Source organism: Euleptes europaea, chromosome 5 (assembly GCF_029931775.1).
Source record: "Euleptes europaea isolate rEulEur1 chromosome 5, rEulEur1.hap1, whole genome shotgun sequence".
NCBI classification, from domain to species: Eukaryota; Metazoa; Chordata; class Lepidosauria; order Squamata; family Sphaerodactylidae; genus Euleptes; species Euleptes europaea.
The window spans coordinates 93,157,500-93,176,544 of record NC_079316.1 but is presented as its reverse complement, the minus strand read 5'-3'; the positions used below and the strand labels follow the sequence as shown (position 1 = coordinate 93,176,544).

At 41.4% G+C, this 19,045-nt stretch overlaps 1 protein-coding gene across 1 annotated transcript; it reads right to left on the bottom strand.

The window, feature by feature from the left end:
• Nucleotides 1-562: 562 nt before the first annotated feature.
• PBLD (phenazine biosynthesis like protein domain containing) lies at nt 563-12,343 on the bottom strand. The gene is made up of 9 exons (XM_056850670.1): nt 12,249-12,343; nt 9,871-9,970; nt 6,917-7,015; nt 6,725-6,834; nt 6,601-6,630; nt 5,588-5,676; nt 3,831-4,009; nt 2,607-2,669; nt 563-681 (listed from the first exon to the last, which is right to left on the bottom strand). The coding sequence occupies exons 1-9, from the start codon at nt 12,330-12,332 to the stop codon at nt 569-571; spliced, it is 867 nt and encodes a 288-aa protein (XP_056706648.1). The 5' UTR covers nt 12,333-12,343; the 3' UTR covers nt 563-568.
• Between the last annotated feature and the right edge of the window lie 6,702 nt (nt 12,344-19,045).

Here is a 19,045-nt window from a genome sequence, read left to right as displayed (position 1 = left end):
CAACCAGGGAGAGGTTACTGGCAGGAAGAGGGTGCTGTAAAAAAACTCCCATCCCTGCTCTTTTCTGAGGTTCTTCCCCCAGGGCAAGCCTGTGAAAGGAGACAGCCCCAGACTCCAGCCTAGGGTTGCCAACCTCCAGGTACCAGCTGGAGAACTCCTGTTATTACAACTGATCTCCAGCCGATAGAGATCAATTCACCTGGAGAAAATGGCCGTCATGGCAATTGGACTCTATGGCACTGAAGTCCCTCTCCTCCCCAAACCCCGCCCTCCTCAGGCCCCGCCCCAAAAACCTCCCGCTGGTGGCAAAGAGGGACCTGGCAACCCTACTCCAGCCCAACACCGGAGTCTGAGACTGGGCTTGGCTATAGTAAATAAATGCATATATAATAGGTACGTTTCCATATGCTTTGTTTTCCATTACAAATTAATGCATTCCATTACAAATTAATGCATTCCATTACAAATGGATGCATTTGCCTCAGTAAAATACACAACAACATCTACGTGATCAGAAAGTTGTACAGGTGAAGAGCTTGTACTGGTGAAGAGCTTGTATTCCTTTTCGTCAAATAGTCAGAGAACCTTCTAACACAAGAACTGCTCGTCCCTCAATGTCTACTCTCCCATCATCCCGAACCAAAATCCTCAACTCTCCTCCACGAGAAGAACACTGAAAGGCTGAAAAAGAAGAAGAAAAGAGAATGGGAAAGCCATGCCGAAGGGGGTTCCACCAGCAGAATGGGGCTTCCTCACCTCCCACTTTTGCTGCAGCCCAAAATGGTTTCTGAAATGCTGCTTCTAAGGGACAGCAGATGCCCAGGAACAGCCTGAGGGGCGAACTGGCAGTGGAAGGAGGATGTTCAGCAAAAACTCCTCTGGTTCTGTTAGTGGAAATCTGCAACTGGATTGAACCTGCAATCTGAACTTCCTAATAATTGTGTTTCCTACTAACACCATAAAACTGACAATTCATACCGTGATAGTTGACTGTCATGTTGGGCAGTCACTGCTGAGCGCGGGGGGGGGGGGGGGGGTTTCCCCGCAATGGCCACCTAATAGTGCAATCCCAGGCAGAGTCGCACCCTTCCATGGGCTTTGTCACTCTGCTTAGGATGGCACTGTGAATGCCTTCAAAAGAAATAAGACCCACCTGTAAGGAAGAAGAGTCTGTTCTAAAAGATACAAGAGGGGGATCCCCACAGACTTGCCAGAGAAGAATTTCCTTCCCTCCCCCTCCCCATTCTAGCCCCTACCTTTCTTCCTCCTGCTCCACCTCCACGGTCCTTCCTTCCCTCCACTGTGGCCCGCTTCCCCCCCTCAATTTATTGCTTGCCCTGTGTCCCATCTGTGCCCCCTGTCTCCAGCCCCTTATTTTTCCTACCACCCTTTCTGGCTCACAATTCCCACTCCCCCCTATTCTCTTCCCCTTCCCTGTTGCACCCGCAGTTTCCCCTTTCAGCCACTCACATCTCCACACTCCTGCTTTCCCCTCCCCACTGTCCACCTTTTAATTGCCATTTGGGGTTATTTAATCCAATGTTCCTTCTTTTTTTGCACAAAAAAATTACACTTGCATATATCACTGTTACGGTTTGGAGGATTGTTTTAGTCCCCCAAGTTTATTTTACAAACGATTTATATTTTCCTGCAAAAATATAACTTAGGCTTCCCTAAGTTTGCAGAAATCTCTTCCTTAGCTTAGTGTGGTCCCATCTTGCAGATTTTTAATCTACATGGAGGTGTTACCCATGGCTATTAGACATATGATGTTGGCATTGATAGGGAGGGAAGGCAGCATGGTATAGCCCGATCTTTTCAGACCTCAGAAGCTAAGCAGGGTTGTTACTTGGGAGACCACCAAGGAAGACTCAGAGGAAGGCAATAGCAAATCACCTCTGCTTCTCACTTGCCATGAAAGCTCCTTGCTGGGGTCATCAGAAGTCTGCTGCGACTTGACAGTACTTTACACACCCATCGGCACTGATTTCAAGTAACCACAAAAATTTTAATTTGCTTTTAATTCTCATTTTTTGAAAAAAGCCACATCCCAGGTAGAACCTAGAAAGACTGGCTATATTTAAACTGATTCTTCATCAAATCTGAGAGAAAGAGGAGAAAGCCAGTACATTAGAACAGCTTGCCCATCCCAGTGGCCATGAAGTAAGCTGCAAAAATAGATAACTACCAAACTTTCTCATGATTCTGTTTTCTGTTAGTCTCTTGCCATGAAAACCCCAAAAAGGGGTCGCCATAAGTCGGCTGCGACTTGACGGCACTTTACACACACACACACACACACACACATATTAGGTATGGGTGGATTGGAGGGTTGGGTGTAAGTGGAAAGACCGGAATCACATTAAGGGGCTTTTTTTAAAGTAAATGCACAGAACCTTGCAAAATAATTCAGGTGTGTCCGTTTTTTTTTTTTTTAAGAGTCCTGAATCCTTGCTTGTTTTTCAGCCCTTTGATTAATCAAGGAAAAACTTTTACTCTGTATTTCAGGCTTATATTGATAAATATAGAATTAATATGATTAATTAATCACAAATATTAAAGTTTGCAGCTCGAAATAGGATACCCTTTGTAAAAGGTGGACTTACCACACATTTCTTTCTTCCCCAGTTGTTGTGACCAGTAACTACTTAAAACAGCATGAGCAGATCCTTAAAAAAAAGGAAAGAGGTTTAATACTACTGCTACTATTAATAATTCCCTTTTCAATATTCAAGGCACTTTGCAAACATTATTTCAGTAATCTTTCTAACAGCACTGTAAGATAACCCAGTATTGCTTTCTCTCAGTAGGAAATGACCCATCATAGAATCATTGAGTTGGAAGGGACCACCAGGGTCATCTAGTCCAACCCCCTGCACAATGCAGGAAATTCACACCTCCCCCCTGTGACCCCTACTCCATGCCCAGAAGATGGCCAAGATGCCTTCCCTCTCATGATCTGCCTAAGGTCATAGAATCAGCATTGCTGGCAGATGGCCATCTAGCCTCTGCTTAAAAACCTCCAGGGAAGGAGAGCTTACCACCTCCTGAGGAAGCCTGGTAGGCGGAGTGTGTGCAGAGTTTACTGCAGTGCTGGGGGTGGGGGAGAGGGGTTGGGCTGCAGAGGATTTCTCCACACACATTATGCCCTCCTGTGGAATCCTTATCAGTGAGAACTAAACTACTCAGTGTTAGGGACAGCAGTTAGCATTTCCCTACCATCACAGTGTTGCTTCTTTCCTCTCATACTCAACAATAGGGCCAAACTACACACAATAGTGCTTTTCACAATTTGCCAATAAGAACTGGCAGCCATATTGCAGCTGTGAGTTTCTGGTTTAATTCCTATGTACAAGTGTTCCAGAGGCCCAATTTGGATCAGGACTGTGGCGCTCCCCGCTCTTTTCAGGAGCCGAACGGAGGTTGTTCTTTGCCCCAGTAGGAGGCTGTATGTAGAAGAATATGTAGTCTCTGAATGGCATTTATTATCGATTTCATGCTTTAAGTTTTTTAGAAGCCATTAAAATCACCCCCTGTGCCACACAAAAGCTCTGTAGTGTGTTAAAACCAAGGTGCCAATATAACGCCAATCACAGAGCCCTGTGGCATCGAAAAGGGTATATGTGACATGAGCTTTCAGTCACCATTCAATAAATGCCAACAAACACCTGTGCAGCAATCAAAGGGTTAGATTTTAAGGTGCCACAGGATTATCCTTGGAGGGTGCTGTCAGAGACTAACCTGGCTATTCATCTATATAACAAAGCATCAAGCTGGAATGATTCACCTACCCTGAATAAGAATGAGACTAAATACATGGGCAAACAAACCTGTGACAGGGTCTTCTGAAACACCATTCCAGGGTGCGAAGTACCGGGAATAAAAGTCGTAGTGTTCACGTTTTCCACCAACCTTCCCTTTAAGTGTGACTATTAACCCTTTCACTTGCGTAGTCTTCTCAGTCCGCAAAAGCTCTTGGGCATCCACTTTTAATTTCTCCAAATCAGACCTTCAGCGTTAAAGAATAAGATACATGTTTTCATTCTGCAAGGCACTGCAAGGTTGTGGGGGAAAGGGCTGAGAGCTTGGACTGTTGAGGGGCTGACAGATGGAGAAAAACACTGTCCAGCAGAGAGAGGGTCTCAGGAAAGCAGGGGAAAGGCCACTCTGTCGATTGTTACTTATCCGTTATTTAAAAAAATAAACTCTTTTCCTATATTGCTGCTAACAATCCTACACAATTAATAAAGTTAGACTTGTAAGCAAATTGAAGGCTGAAAATTACAGTGAGAACAATAACAAACTGAAACATTGGGGAGACCTGGCAGGGTCGGTAACATTAGACCAAGGCTCCAATGCAGGCATGCTCTCTATGGAGAAACAAATTTCATCATCCAAAATGGTAAATATCATGTCAAGGAAGAAGGCTAGATGCAAGAGGTACATCTGTACCCCAGCCAGGTACAGGACTTTCCTCCCCTCAGGATTCAGCACCAGAACATCTAACATTCAGATTCAACAATACATCATCAAGTAGTGGCTTGGATCCAAGAATTTCTGCCCATGGAGAGCTACTTTCTTGCCTCTGCTGGTCACCAGTAACTGCATTCCAGGAAGCATTTGGGGCTGCAGTGGGTGGGGGAGACAAGAAAGTCACGTTCTACAGGTGGAAATCCTTTGGCCCATTGCAACCATGCTTTCACATGGCTGGCTTCCCCGCATTTTCTCTGCCTCTGTCCACTGGCAGCAGCCATTGCCCCTCGAGGATTTTGCCAGATTCCATCCCCCCAAAATCAGAAATTGAATACTGTTATAACATTATGACAGTTCTGTATATCAGGTTCTCTGAACTCCCAGCTTTCATTTAAAAAAAAGTCTCTAGCCTTTTCAATGCAGAGATATAAGGAAGAAAGGGTTTGAGACTTACTTTAAAAAAGAACGCTGGAAATTCAGAGAATCTGATACATAGATTGATATCACATTATAATGTTATAATGCTAGTCAATTATCAATTTTTAAAACTCCAGGTTGGAGGGAATGACTGCCATGGAGGAAGGGAAAATGGAACCAATGTGGGTGGAAATTGGAAGATGAGGACTTTCCCACCCACATGAGTGCCCCTCTCAGGTTTAGTTGAGATCTTCCCCCGAACATCTCAGCAAAGCAGATTTGGGAAAGATCTGAGAAAAGACAAGAAAAACCCTCCTATACAGAAGCCCCACAATGTAGTTCCTCTTCCCCCTTCCCCTCTTGAAGCTGCCATTCTGGACCTTGCTGTTCAGGAAGGTAACTATAAACCCGCTTGGGACTCTCAAACCTTTATTTCCTGAGCTCTGTATGTGTTGGGAATTGTGTGTATGCAGCAAATGTGATTACTTTTAATAAAATCCTTAAAATTCATAAAATGTTTCATTATTGGGCTGCTTTCCATTGGTTAGCTCATCAGGAGCAGAACTGGTTTAAAGATCCCCACGCCAGCCTCTTGCAAAAGCTCTTTCAGTCTCCAGCTAATTTCTCCCAATAAACGGAGACCCCTGTGCTTGGCGTAACACAGGGTATGTTACATTGGCCATAAAAGTACCCATACCTTTCATAAGTATCACTGAGACGAACAAGGAGCTTCTTAGTGTCAGGAGAATAGCGAACATCTTGAACATTCATATTACCTACAGCTGCCTGGTAAAAAAAAAAATGAACCAAAAAGACCATTTATTCATAGTCCTTCCGTTCACTTTCCGTTCACTTTCCGTGACACTTTCAATAAAAGGGCACTTTCAATTAAGGGCATCTATTGTGAACATAGGAGAAAGCCCTATTTATTTATTGGGCTTTTATCCTGCCCTCATCCCCAGCCTAGCCATGCTCAGGGAGGCTACCAACAAATATCATCACACAATACAGTAAAAGCAATAAAATACAATTCAATAGATATGCATGTAAAATACTAAAACATCAGCAGTTAAACTATCAGAAATGTTGCTCCTCACTAAAGTACAGCCATTGCTGCATGACGCTGCAAGATCAGCAGGGCCCCCTTCTAATAAGTTTATAACCAATAACCAAGAGAGAGAAAGGAGAGGGTAGACTCAGTAGTCAAGGACAGACTCTTCTACATAGCCAGGGTTTTTAGAAGGTCATGCTTTTAAAAACAAGCTGCTGCTCATCACTATCAAGAGAAAACGTTATCAAGCTAAAAGAGAGAATCAGTATTTTTTTTAAGCAAAGATTTAAACCCAGGTCTCCCCAGTCCGGTTCTACCACTCTACCTACTAAACCACATTGGCTGTCCCTACTCTGGTATTTGGATAAATGTGCTATAAAGAAAGAATAGCTATGTGACTGTTGGCGTTGGAGGCACTTAAATGAAAGTGTTTATATTCATTTCACTCATTTAGTAGATCGAGTACTCAAACTGTGTTTGTGTAATCTTAAGCAGAGAGAGCACGGAGGTATACTTGCTATATACAGGCTGATATGACAAATGGAAAGTAAACTTTGCATGCATGAAGCAAATATTTGGTCCAGAATTTATGCCTAACTTGGTGGAAGCTCAGGCTGCACAGTTATAAGAATAGTGTGATATTAGCACTACAAAATTACCTTTACTAATTCTTCCACTTCCTGAAAATCCTAGTGGGGAAAAAAATATGTAAATGATGCATGCTTTGTTTCTCTTCTTTGGAAGAAATGCTGACAATTGAGTAATGTACCATTCAAATCTAACCTTTGGGGAGGCCACATAAAGAGGTAGGTCCAAGACAATGTGGTTTCCTGCCTTTCTGGCATTTAATTCTCCACTCAGAGTTATGAAAGTGAGGGATGAATTCACGTTCTCTGTTTTGAAAATCAGAAAGACATTTAAAATTTAAGACAAAAAGGGCTTACAACATCAATTTTTTAGCTAAATTTTCATTACTCTTGTTATGAAATAACACTGCAGCTGATGCCAGGGTAGCATGACCACAGAGAGGGACCTCATTTGTTGGAGTAAACCATCTTAATCCAAAACGAGAACCTAAAGAGAGAAAAAAGATGAGCATTAGTCTTGTGAATAATCGGTGGCCCAGTTGATTTAATGGTTTAATTAAACTCACTATAGTTAGTGTAATAGTTTAATAGTGCAGTCCTCTCCACTTAGTACGGTTAATTAGGACACATCAAACCAGGATTTGACACAAGGAACTTCAGCTGGTTTATTAAATACAGTTACCGTAATCTTAACTATGGTATTGCATGATGTGTGACTGAGGTGGAACTGATTGACCACTGTGTGAGACAGAATGCTAGAGTAGATGGACCAATGTTCTGATTCAGCAGGGCTCCTCTTAATTTCTTATGTTCTTAATCCTTTCATGTTTTAACTCTGCTTAGTTTGTGGACCCGAAATTCAGCTCACAGTCCATCACCCAAATCCTGGGTTGCCTGGACAAATACTGGTTTAACGTCCTACAGTCTGTTGCCTGGGAGGGCATCATGAGAGAAAACACCAGGATTAAACCAGGATTTGCACAGGATGTCTGCATTCACACTAATCATTGTAAATTTAATTAAATTATGGTGTCGTGTGACATCTGAACTGGGCCTCTGTAAGCTGAATCCTGGTTTCACAAACTAACGGTAGTTAACCCTAAGAAAATATATTTAACTGGTGTGGCCTTGGTTGAAAAAGTACAAGCAAAGTCTTGCCCAATCCCCAACATGGCGTGCCCATGGGCATCGCAGCATCCACCAGTGTGTTTCCTGGTGCATATTTGCTTCTCCAGAGCACCTCTTCCCCGAAGCAAACAGCAAGTTCTGGCTTTCCTACACCTCATTGCAGCAGCAAGTGATTCAGAAGAACAGGGAGGCATCACCTTTGCTTTTGCGAGGAGCACCCATCCAAAGACAACTGGCTCCATCAGAGGAGGATGTGTGGCTTGCAGATTCCCAACATTTCCCCAGTACTCCATGGCCGCCATTTTGTGATGGTGTCTGCTCCCGTTCCCCAAATTCCAGGAGTTCCCACAGACTTAATGAGATCAGGGTTTCCAGGTCTGTGCTACTTCCTCTCACTGTCATCTCAAAGAACATTACAGCGTAAAGGAAGAGCCTATCTTGCCCATGCTAAGGCAGCTGTCTTGGGTGCCCAATTTGTAACACCACTGAGCAACAATTATTTAATTTACTTTTACTGCCAGAAGGGTATCATATGAATCTAAGACAGGTGCGTCTGGGATTAGCAGGTTCAAGGTGGAGCCTGGAGTTCTCCCAGAATTATAACTGATCTCCAGACTACTGAGATCCCTGGAGGAAATGGCAGTTTCAGAGGGTGGAGAAGTAGAAATGGAAATCCAAGAGAGGCATCACATCCCTGCTGATCTTCCTCCCCAAACGCTACCCTCCCCAGGCATAACATTTTAAAAAACGAAAGCTGTGCTTTTTAGGGCATAATTCTACACCTAATATTAAAATGAGCACACATGCCATCCAAAATAACATAATACATTAAGGCTGAGATCAGTGATCTTAGTGATGTTAATGAGTCTTGTTCCATAGAAATGCATACAGGATTGCAGACTTCATTTCTACAAGTTTTACCAAGATGTAAAATAAAGGTCAATTTCTAGACAGCTGGAGTAGGGTTGCCAACTCTGTGTTGGGAAATTCCTAGAGTTTTGGGGGTGGAGTCTAGGGAGGACTGGGGATTGAGTGCACCATTGAGTCCACCATACAAAGCAGCCATTTTCTCCAGGGGAAGTAATCTCTGTAGACTGGAGTTCACTTGTAATTCTGGGAGGTCTCCAGGCCCCACCTGGAGGCTGCGAATCCTAAACTGGGGGGGGGGTGTGTGTGACAAAATTATCATCTTAAAGACAAAATAAGTAATGTTTGTGAAATATTTATTTATTTATTTGATTTCTGTCCCACCCTCTCTCCCGCTGCAGCAAGGTTCAGTGTGGCTAACAACATATAAATATATATAATTAAAATCCAATGAATACACAAATACATAAAATCAATTTCAGATTAAAATAAGTATAATATAATATAACCTTCAATACCCCAAGATGGCACGTAATCAAGTAAAATGTCTAGGGATGTTTCTGCCATGTATAAGTTAAATACTGCAATGAAAGGAAGTGCTAAGGGTCATGTTCCTTGGTTAGTTACTAAATTCCTAATCAATGTAGAAATCATCTTCTTTAGAAGCCTATGTTCTGGTACATTTTAATGTATCATTGGAAAGCCACTTCACAGTTTTGTTTGTTCACAGTGCTGAACAGACTCAGGTATGGGGAGGGGGGAAGAAGCAATCTCAAAATGACATGAATTACTACATGACCCCTCTGTACATTTTTTCCCTGCATGGCGAAGCCTTTATGAGAATTAAATTATGATAATACTTTTATACCATTTTAATTATCATGGTTTCTCCAAGGAATCCTGAAAATTGTAGTTAAATTAATTCTGAAAATTCTTTTAGACATACGGAATCCTCTAAACTCTATATTTCCCAAAGTAACTATTAAACCAGTTTAAATCTGGTGTGGATAGGCCTTAAGAAGTAATTGTTTTACTTGATCTGCTAAAGCAGAGCTTCTTAAACTTATTCCACTCACGACCCCTTTTCGCCCGAGAAATTTTTACACAACCCCGGGTATATAGGTATATAAAATAGGTATACAAATCAAACATATACTGATAATAAATCAAATTTTTCGTGACCCCACATTCAGTTACGCGACCTCATATGGGGTTGCGAATCACAGTTTAAGAATCTTTGTGCTAAAGTATCCTCTTCAATATCAATAAACAGATCATGTGATCTACTTTCTACTGAAGCCATTACCAAAACTGTCACTTTATTCGATACAGCCAAAAGGGTCTTACTTTTGGTAAAGTTATCAGTCGGATTTAATTTTCTGATGAAGGCAGTTTCTGAGAGGTTCATCTCGGTTGCAATTTTTTGATGCCAACATTCTTCCAGTTCCTAAAAGAAAGATCAAGTAGACACGAATAAACTACTGTTTCTTTTACAGCAAAGATGGAATGGTTCATATGTCTACAAATGTTTCCCGACAAATAGGTTTGACAAATAAAGAGCCCATCATCTTAATCTTAATCTTAATTAAAAACAGTCATAGACCAGCACAGCTCTTCACAGTTTACCACTAAAACCCTTAGTATTAAGCTCTACCCACAAGTTTATACAAATAGAAGAAAAAGTTGTTTGCACTCTTTGCAAACTATATATAATACCCTTTAAAATTATTGCCCTACTGATGTTCTCAGCAGCGTCTGATGTATTCTACAGGCCGCTGCACAAAACTTAGCCATTCCTACTGTAACCTGCCCATCATTAGTCACAAAGCTGAAGTTGGTTTCTGGTTCCCAGTTCCTTAAGAATAAGAATCTGAAACCTGCAAACTTCTGTTCAACAAAGTAATACTTGTGCCATCCCAAATCACACACACGTGTCTTCCCTTCACAATGCCCTAGTACGGTGCCCAATCCAAAGCTACATTTTTCAAAACAAGACACTTAAAACATGAAAAAGGGAGTTATCCCAAAATTAGCCGTGGACTACCCCAATTAAGGATACCTGTCACCAGGACACTATCCTATTCAGCATTCCCTAGTACTGTGACCAACCCAAAGGGTTTTTTTTTGGGGGGGGGCAAGGGACTTTTAAGTACCATGAAAGCCAACATTGTATGTTGGACTAGGATCTGGGAGGCCCAGCTTCGAATCCCCACTTGTGCCATGGAAGCTCGCTGGGTGACCTTGGACCAGCCTACCTTGGAGGGTTGTTGAGAGGGTAAAATGGGAAAAGGAGAACCATATATAGCCCCTTGAACTTCTTGGACAACGGACAGGACAAAAAAGTACTAATATACTAGACAGGCCTTAACAAATAATACATCCCAATGATGCAATTTTTGTTTCGTAAATTGAAAAGACAATGGTGGATCATAGGAACGTTAGGTTAAAAAAAAAACTGTAGAAGACCGGTCAAGTTATTCAAGGCAAAGCCAAGCAAAATTCTCCTAGCCATTGGCAGGTATGTGTTTAAATCGCTTCTCGGCCTTTTGGCTAAGATCAAGTGTATTTAAATACTGCCACCGTGTGGTAGGATTTAAATGGAACAATTTCTGATTTCTCATTTTGGCAATATTAATCAATCATGTTATAGATGAAGGAACTACTGTTAGTTTAACAGAATATTAGACAAGAGAGAGAGAGAGAAAACAACATGTGATCGGGGCATCCTGTTTTTATCTGATGTGCTCACATGCATGGGATTCCATGGAAACTTATCAGGTGTTTCTTCACTAGAAGATAAACAGCATAAAAGCTTCCCAGAAAGACAGATTGTCATGCTACAGATCTCCTGTCACAATGCATGGCTGCATGGGCATCTTCTCATTTTGCGTATGACCACAGGGAAGCCCTGCAGTCCTGTCTGACACCACTAATAAACTGAGGGCTTCCCTAGAATGCATCCCAGAATTGTCTACTATAGTGGTTCCCAAACTTTCTGGACCACCACCCCTTTGGTTCTACAAACCCAATTCCAGCACCCCCTATCCCATCCTATAAAAAGCATTATTCAGAACACAGGTTTGCATGACACACTAAAGAAGATAAGAACAATACAATTTCAAAACAGTAACAATTAATTGCACATCTATTCAAAATCAAATTAAAACTTTTTAGTTGAAATTTATTCAACAAAACTGATTAACTTGATCTAGTGGTACCAGCTCTTCAAAGTCTGGGAAAAATTCTGATAGTTTCCACCCAATTTGCCAGCATGGTGCCATAGCTTGATCTATTGTAAATTAGTGAACAACACAGTTGAAGGGGCCCATCTCTAGTGCCCCCCCTGCTGCCCCCTTGCCTCTTAGTGCCCTCCTATGTAATCCCACTGCCCCCCAGGGGGTGGTATTGCCCACTTTGGGAACCACTGGTCTACAACAAACAAGGGTTCCTTGGCAGACAAACAAATGTGGAAGGGGCTCCTTAGGGTAGAATATTTGTAAATAGCCCAGCTCTATGTACCCGCAGAAACTTTCATCCTATATCTGAAGATGTCAGCTGTGACTCACAAAATCTTATGCAGAAATAAATATTATTAGGTGCCAATAGACTTTTGTTAGCTTTTCTCATGATCAAGAAATCTCACTGAAATGAACAGAAATGTCCCTGATACCATACAGCAAAGGTTAGTACTGGACAGGAGAAAGACAAATTTAAAAAAAACTTACATCTTCAAGAAGACAAACAGCTGCAGGATTGCCACGGAATGGTTCGTCTGTAAATGCATCAATGGTAAAAATAGAAATCTTCATTTTTCTTCCTTTATTTTGACCGAGGTTGATTTTTAAAATGGCCTTCTGCAAAGAGTAGATTTTTCTGTTGCAACTGTTCCACAAAGTCCAAGTTAATGTTAAACCAAACATGAAGAAAGTTTGGATAGTCTTATATAAAGCCACTTAACAGTTTTCTTGTATGCCACTTTATAGTAATAATATTATAAAGAATGTTGCCCATGTTTAAATGGAATTTGTTACCTTTTTAGAGGTTAATAAACAATAACACCCAATTAATGCATGTTGTTCATTATAGTAATTAACTGTGAGAAGTTTAAAGAGTTTTTCCCATTTATAACTGGTTGTAAAATATAACAGTTATGTAACATCAAGGCCAGGAATCACCAGCCTTGACTTTAGTGAGAATTACTCCTTAGCTATTCCCCCACTGTTGTGACCCAAAATTGTCTATAGAGCCCAATGAAAGACAATTGAGAGGAGGTTGGATAAACTACAGCTCTTTATTTTGGCCAAAGCAATAGAACCGGACGAACAAACTCCAAACCCAATAGAGTCGGGAGAATGCCATGCCCCCCCCCCCCAGGGCAAGCAGTATGATTTATAACTTTCAAGCAATTACGTTTTACAATTAAGATGCTTTTCCAATCATAATGATGCTTCACTATTCATTGTTCTTGGCGATACATATTTCAGCAGATCAGCAATTCCCAAGCACAAGCACGTCTATCTAGTCAGTTTCACTAGCTGTAACAGAGTGTACTTTATTGCAGATAAGAGAGTTCCCTTCATTTGCCAACAGGAAAGGAGGGAGGGAGAACTCCAGCCCAGCAGAAGGGCATCTGATCGGGAGGTGCCTGCATGAGTGTGTGTATGCTACTGCTTTCAGGCACTGAAGTTACAAAGGAGAAGGGAGGGTTGTGCTGAAACATAGAAGTGCCTGTGTAAATGCTGGGGGACTGTTCGTGTGTACTTCACCACCCCCACCACCCCTGGCACATTACTGTGTTTTGTTGTACGCAGAACGATTTGTGTCCATTCAAGCATTATATGTAGTACTTGGCAATAGGACATATGCTTAGTTTGCAAACAGAGTTGCTATTTACTTTCTCCTTATGGTTATTTAAGCTCTTTTATAGACCCTCCAATTTTTTTGAACTCATAAGAGTTATGGTTTGTTTTCTTCTATGTGAGATAGTATTGCTTCCTAGTGGGATAGCCAGCAAGTGATTTATTTTGTTATGGTGACTATAACACAGTGCTAAAGAGTTTTGGAAACCTGGATACTAAAAATGTGAAAGTTTTTCAGTATAATGGACAAACCTGGCTCCTACATGTTACAAATTAAACCTTTAAAAACTCCATTATTGAATTTGGCACCAAACCTAGTATTCTTCCAGGCAAAGAAGTATGTTTGCAGGATCTAATCTAATATTGGGCACACTGCCGGGACTTCCGCTAGGGCAGTGGAGTGGAGCAGTCACCTCCCCCGGAGCTCCGGGAAGGGGAACCAAGAACGTCATAAATAAGGGAGCTATCGTGCCCCCCCCCCCGATTCCTAAACAGTGGAACGGGTAACAGGAAATCTCCTGCAGCCTCGTTGTGCGATTAACTCCTGGAATCTCTGAGATTTACGACTTGGAGACCCAGTAGCAGTTCCGCCCGCTAAGGAGTACTACATCGCCGAAGACGCTTCTTGGAATTTTAATTGGCTTCACTCCCCCCTACCTATTTACATCTGGCAACTATATAAGTAACTATACCTGCTCTTCTGACATCTGAGTAAGTTTGAAAGACCTCTTCTGTTTTACCTGGATCTGGAAGTCCCAGGAAATTCTTATGCTTATCTGTTGAATCTGTCTCTCCCCACTCAACCTTTAAATGACTTTTTAAAATTAAGAAAGCATCAATAACTTGCCAGGAGCTTTATCAACTTGATCAGTGGGAAAACATAACAGCTAAGATTTTTGAAAGACGCTTTAATTGCCAATCAGGAACGATTACGTATTAAAGGGAGGGAGGAGTGGAGATCCCCCCCCAACTCAAGGACAGTCTTTTTAATTAAATAAAAACTTCCTGCCACGTCCCCCCTGGCAACAGTCTAGCATCACGAGAAAGTCAGAGAACTTGGAATCGGAAGCCTGATATCAGTGTGTAACCAGTAAATGATTCCTAAGCCTCTGACTACAAAGAAGGAAGGTTTATGACTTTGATTCCTGTAGTACCTCCCTGTTACTCATCTTGAATCTGCCTGGATTTCACTACCTGAACTTTAACAGGAAAGTTTGGAGGTGCAATCATGGCATTCATGGCAAATATGGTTCAACAGATGGAACAATTCATGGATTTGATGAATACTTCACTTCAAGGTCTTATTCAGAAACTGGACATTATTTTAGAAGAAACCAAAGAAATAAAAGCCTCATTCATCTCAATAAGATCAGAGGAAGCACCAAAAGACTTTCTGGCTGACAAAAGGGATCTTGTAAATGAGGGGAATTTTACAAAGCAATCTGCAGCAATTCACTGGGTAATAATGGACTGGAAAGAGTCTGAGTTTCATTTTCACCATCTGGATTTGTTTGATGATCTTCTTAAAGTGACCGATTTTGACATGTGCTACCTGGATATATCTGATGGATTTTACAACAGCGGCTTGGAGGATTTGAGGAACAGAAAAACTGGGTCGGTCAGAATCCCCCTCTTTGAATTTGGGATGGAAGACAATGCAACATGGATCTACTATGCTCCATCTGCAGAAAAGAATTTACCAACAATCTCCAAGGATGCCTTGCGTCAACTACTTTAAATGTGGAAAAGACAGAAATGCTGGAAATTCAGGATAAAGGGACTAAATTAAAAGAGTCTGGTTTTTTCTTGCTGGTTAAAATCGACAAGTAACTGACTAAATGGATTGGTTATAATGGAAATGGAATTATATAAAATATTAATCTACTAGAAAATAATAAAAATATTATTTAAAAAATAATATTAAGCACACTGCCAATGGACAGCTGGTATAGCATAGGAGAGGCTGTTGTTCAGTGCTAGAGCACCTGCTTGACATGCAGAAGGTCCCACGTTCAATCCCCGGCCTCTCCAGTTCAAAGGCCCAGGTAGTAGGTGATGTGAAAGACCTCTGCCTGAAACCCTGGAGAGCCGCTGCCAGTCAGAGTAGCTAGTACTGACCTTGATGGATGAATGGTCTGATTCAATATAAGGCAGCTTCATGTGTGTTCATGTGTGCTAAGGGAAACCCTGCTTCAACTCAGTATGCCACAAAATTTTCATAGATAGCCTTAAGCAAGAGACTATTTACCACTCTTATCAGCAGACAGCAGTACTGAAGTTGGGTGCTTTACAGGGTTATTATGAGGATTATTGAGAGGATATATGCGACCACTATATGTGCTGGTCTATGACCGTAACAACAAACTGGCCTGACCTGATATGTGAACACTTGCTTGTACTCATAGTGACAAAATAGGAAATAAATGCAAGATGTGAATTTACTATATCCTACAGCAATATGCTGTATACTGTGGTTCTTACTCAACAGTGCTTGTGGTTCAGCTCACAAGAAAAATGAAAACCTGAATCTAAATATGAAATCATTCTGAATAAATGTGCATAGAATGGGAAACGTTTAGTAGTGCAATGAAAACACTTTTTATTTAAGACACTGAAGTAGTCAATCACTGTACTTTTGTGACTAGATTTTTAGATTTTGTGATTCACTAAAAACCATGTTACATTTAACCAGTCACTGTAAGTGATGATTTTGAATTGTAAAACATATTTTGAATTGTAAAACAATTCCTTTTTATTGTAAATACTTCAGAAAATAGTAAAATGAAAAGATATATGCACAATATATACAAGCTTCAAACAGAAGAATATAGATCTGAATAGAATACACAATACAGTTACAAATCAGTTACACTCCCAGTAACCAACCAATCAATGACCATGCTAGGAGAAAGTTCTCAAGCCAAATAGCGCACAAGCATGTTTGGTAGAGAATTTCCCATACAGACTGTCAGCAACAAGTCTGGGGGATAAAGTCCCAATTTCTCTCAGTTTTGAAGCCCTTTTTATACAATTTTGGAGGCTGGTGTTTTGAGAACCAATGAGATTGTGTTATGGGAATAGTCATTTTCCCATATTTCATAGGGACTTCAAAGGACTCGTGATGCATGGAATCAGATTAAATGTCTGTTCTCAAGCATCTACCTTAACCTTGATGGCATAAACTGATGGATGACATCAGGAAATTTTCATATAAACAATATCTTTCTCATAACATCTTTGAAGGTTCATACTGTCTGGCTATTAAGTCAAAACATCCCTTTAACGAACATCTTTCCCAAACATTGATCTCATATCAGACAAACAGATGTCAAAGGAATGACCCAAACATACTTCCTTTCTCAAAACAAAATTCCATTCTCACACTTTCATCTTCAATGCTTGTTAACCACAAATAACAAATAAAGTTGTTATTCACAAAATAAGCTTGTTTTCACTACTTGGCATTATCAAAAACCTTGACTTTGTTTTCGCTATACAATATCAGGGAACATGGTATCTGACCTAGTTCTGTGGTCACACAGCTGTTTCTACTGTCTCAGACAACTGTTAAGTTACGTAGCCAAAACATGAATGAGAACTGAGAACAAGGAATTAAATGCATTTAAAGCCGTAATATATCAATATCTATAACCAATGTATTGAAAACCTACAACAACACCTCCACACAGTAACACCCCAATATCCTTTTCCAATTCAAAAGTGAACATGCAGAAAACAGCCTGCACCCCTTGCAACTAGGGTTGCCAATCTCCAGGTGGTGGCTGGAGATCTCCTGCTATTACAATTGATCTCCAGATGACAGAAATCAGTTCCCCCAGAGAAAGGGCTGCTTTGGCAATTGGACTCTATGGCAGGGGTGTCAAACATACGGCCCAGGAGCTAAATCCGGTCCCTTGAGAGCTCTTATCCAGCCTGCAAACCAGCTGAGGCAGCCTCCCGCCCCTTTTTTAATTTGGGCTGGCAAGGCAAGGGCTGACCCAACCAAATGACATTTATGTCATATCCAGCCCTCATAATAAATGAGTTCAACACTCCTGTTCTATGGCATTGAAGTCCCTCCCCTCTCCAACCCTACCCTCTTCAGACTCCACCCCAAAAATCTCCAGGTATTTCCCAACCCGGAGCTGGCAACCCTACTTGCAACTGAAGACATTTTGCACTGCAAGCTGCTCTTACACCTTCCATGCAGAGTGTAAAGAGTACATGACTGATAGCACTTGGCACTGTGAGGCTTTTAGGGATCCAGGAGGCGGAGTATGCTTGTGTTGGGGTGGGGGGAGCAGAAGTTCCACATAGAAAGATAAGATAGCTGAGTCCAGATTCTGAAGGGCTTCATGTGACATACAAGATAAAGTTCCATTAGGTAGAGAATCTACTGTCACTGCAATTCTGTGGTGGGAAAAGCCACACTTACTGGAATTCTCCATGTCCTGTAACTCTCAGTACCAACTCAGTCTTTCCATGTCTCTGTGTAATTAACTGTCGACATGGAGAAAAGTTCATGTGAGCTGGAGTGTGTTATGCATCCAGCCAACAGCCATTTCTATTGTCCCAGCTGCTGCAGTAGAAAACTTTCAGTGGACGAGCAAATGGTTTGCATGCAGAAGATCCCATGTTCAATCCCTAGTCTCTCGATTCAAAGAACTACGTGGTGAACTGCTTGGTGTCACAATCACACTGCTTTGTCAAGGAAGCTCATCTGGTGACCTTGTGCCAATCTCAGCCTAATTTACCCCACAGGACTGATGTGAGGATAAAGGCAGGATTATGAATTCTTCCAGTTTGTAGAGATCCAAAAGGATACAAACTGGAAGAATGGGCATTAAAATGGCAAATGAGATTCAATGTAAAGAAGCGTAAAGTGATGCATATAGGGGCAAAAAAATCCCAGCTTCACATATACACTGATGGGATCTGTGCTGGCAGTGACAGACCAAGAAAGGGATCTTGGGGTGGTAGTGCATCGCTCGATGAAGATGTCAATCCAGTGTGTAGCTGCTGTGAAAAAGGCAAATTCCATGCTGGCCATAATTAGATGAGGAATAGAGAATAAAACTGCTGATATCATACTGCCCTTGTACAAATGTGGTGAGACCACACTTGGAATACTGTGTACAGTTCTGGTCACACCTAAAAAAGGATATTGCAGAGCTTGAGAAGGTGCAGAAAAGAGCAATCAAAATTATCAGGGGACTAGAGCAACTGCCCTATGAGGAGCGGTTAAAACGCTTAGGGCTGTTTAGCTTGGAAAGAAGGCAGTTAAGGGGAGACATGACAGAGGTCTATAAAATTATGCATGGTATGGAGAGAGTAGACAGGGAGAAGCTTTTCTCCCTCTCTCATAATACTAGAACGCAGGGTCATCTGCTGAAGCTGGAGGGTGAGAGATTCTAATATTAGGAACACCACTATGCCTTATTTGTCAGATATCACAAATCATGAATATCGTAGGGCTTTTATGCTCCTTCGATATAATGCTCTCCCTTCTAAGTGTCTTGAAGGGATATATAATAAAAGGCCAATGGATGCATGAAAATGTATATGCAACCAGGGCGGATTAGAAACCACTGAACATGTCCTTTTTGAATGCACGTTATACAATCATATACGCTCAGGCCCTGATTCCCTTGTTAGCGGACTGT

Bases quoted from the DNA above. Each gene is read 5' to 3' on its own strand.
- PBLD (XM_056850670.1), bottom strand. From the start codon at position 12,332: ATGAAGATTTCTATTTTTACCATTGATGCATTTACAGACGAACCATTC. The intron at 9,971-12,248 runs GTAAGTTTTTTT...TCTTTCTTTTAG, and splicing joins CTGTTTGTCTTCTTGAAGAT to GAACTGGAAGAATGTTGGCA. The intron at 5,677-6,600 runs GTAATTTTGTAG...TTTTTTTACCAG, and splicing joins AAGTGGAAGAATTAGTAAAG to GCAGCTGTAGGTAATATGAA.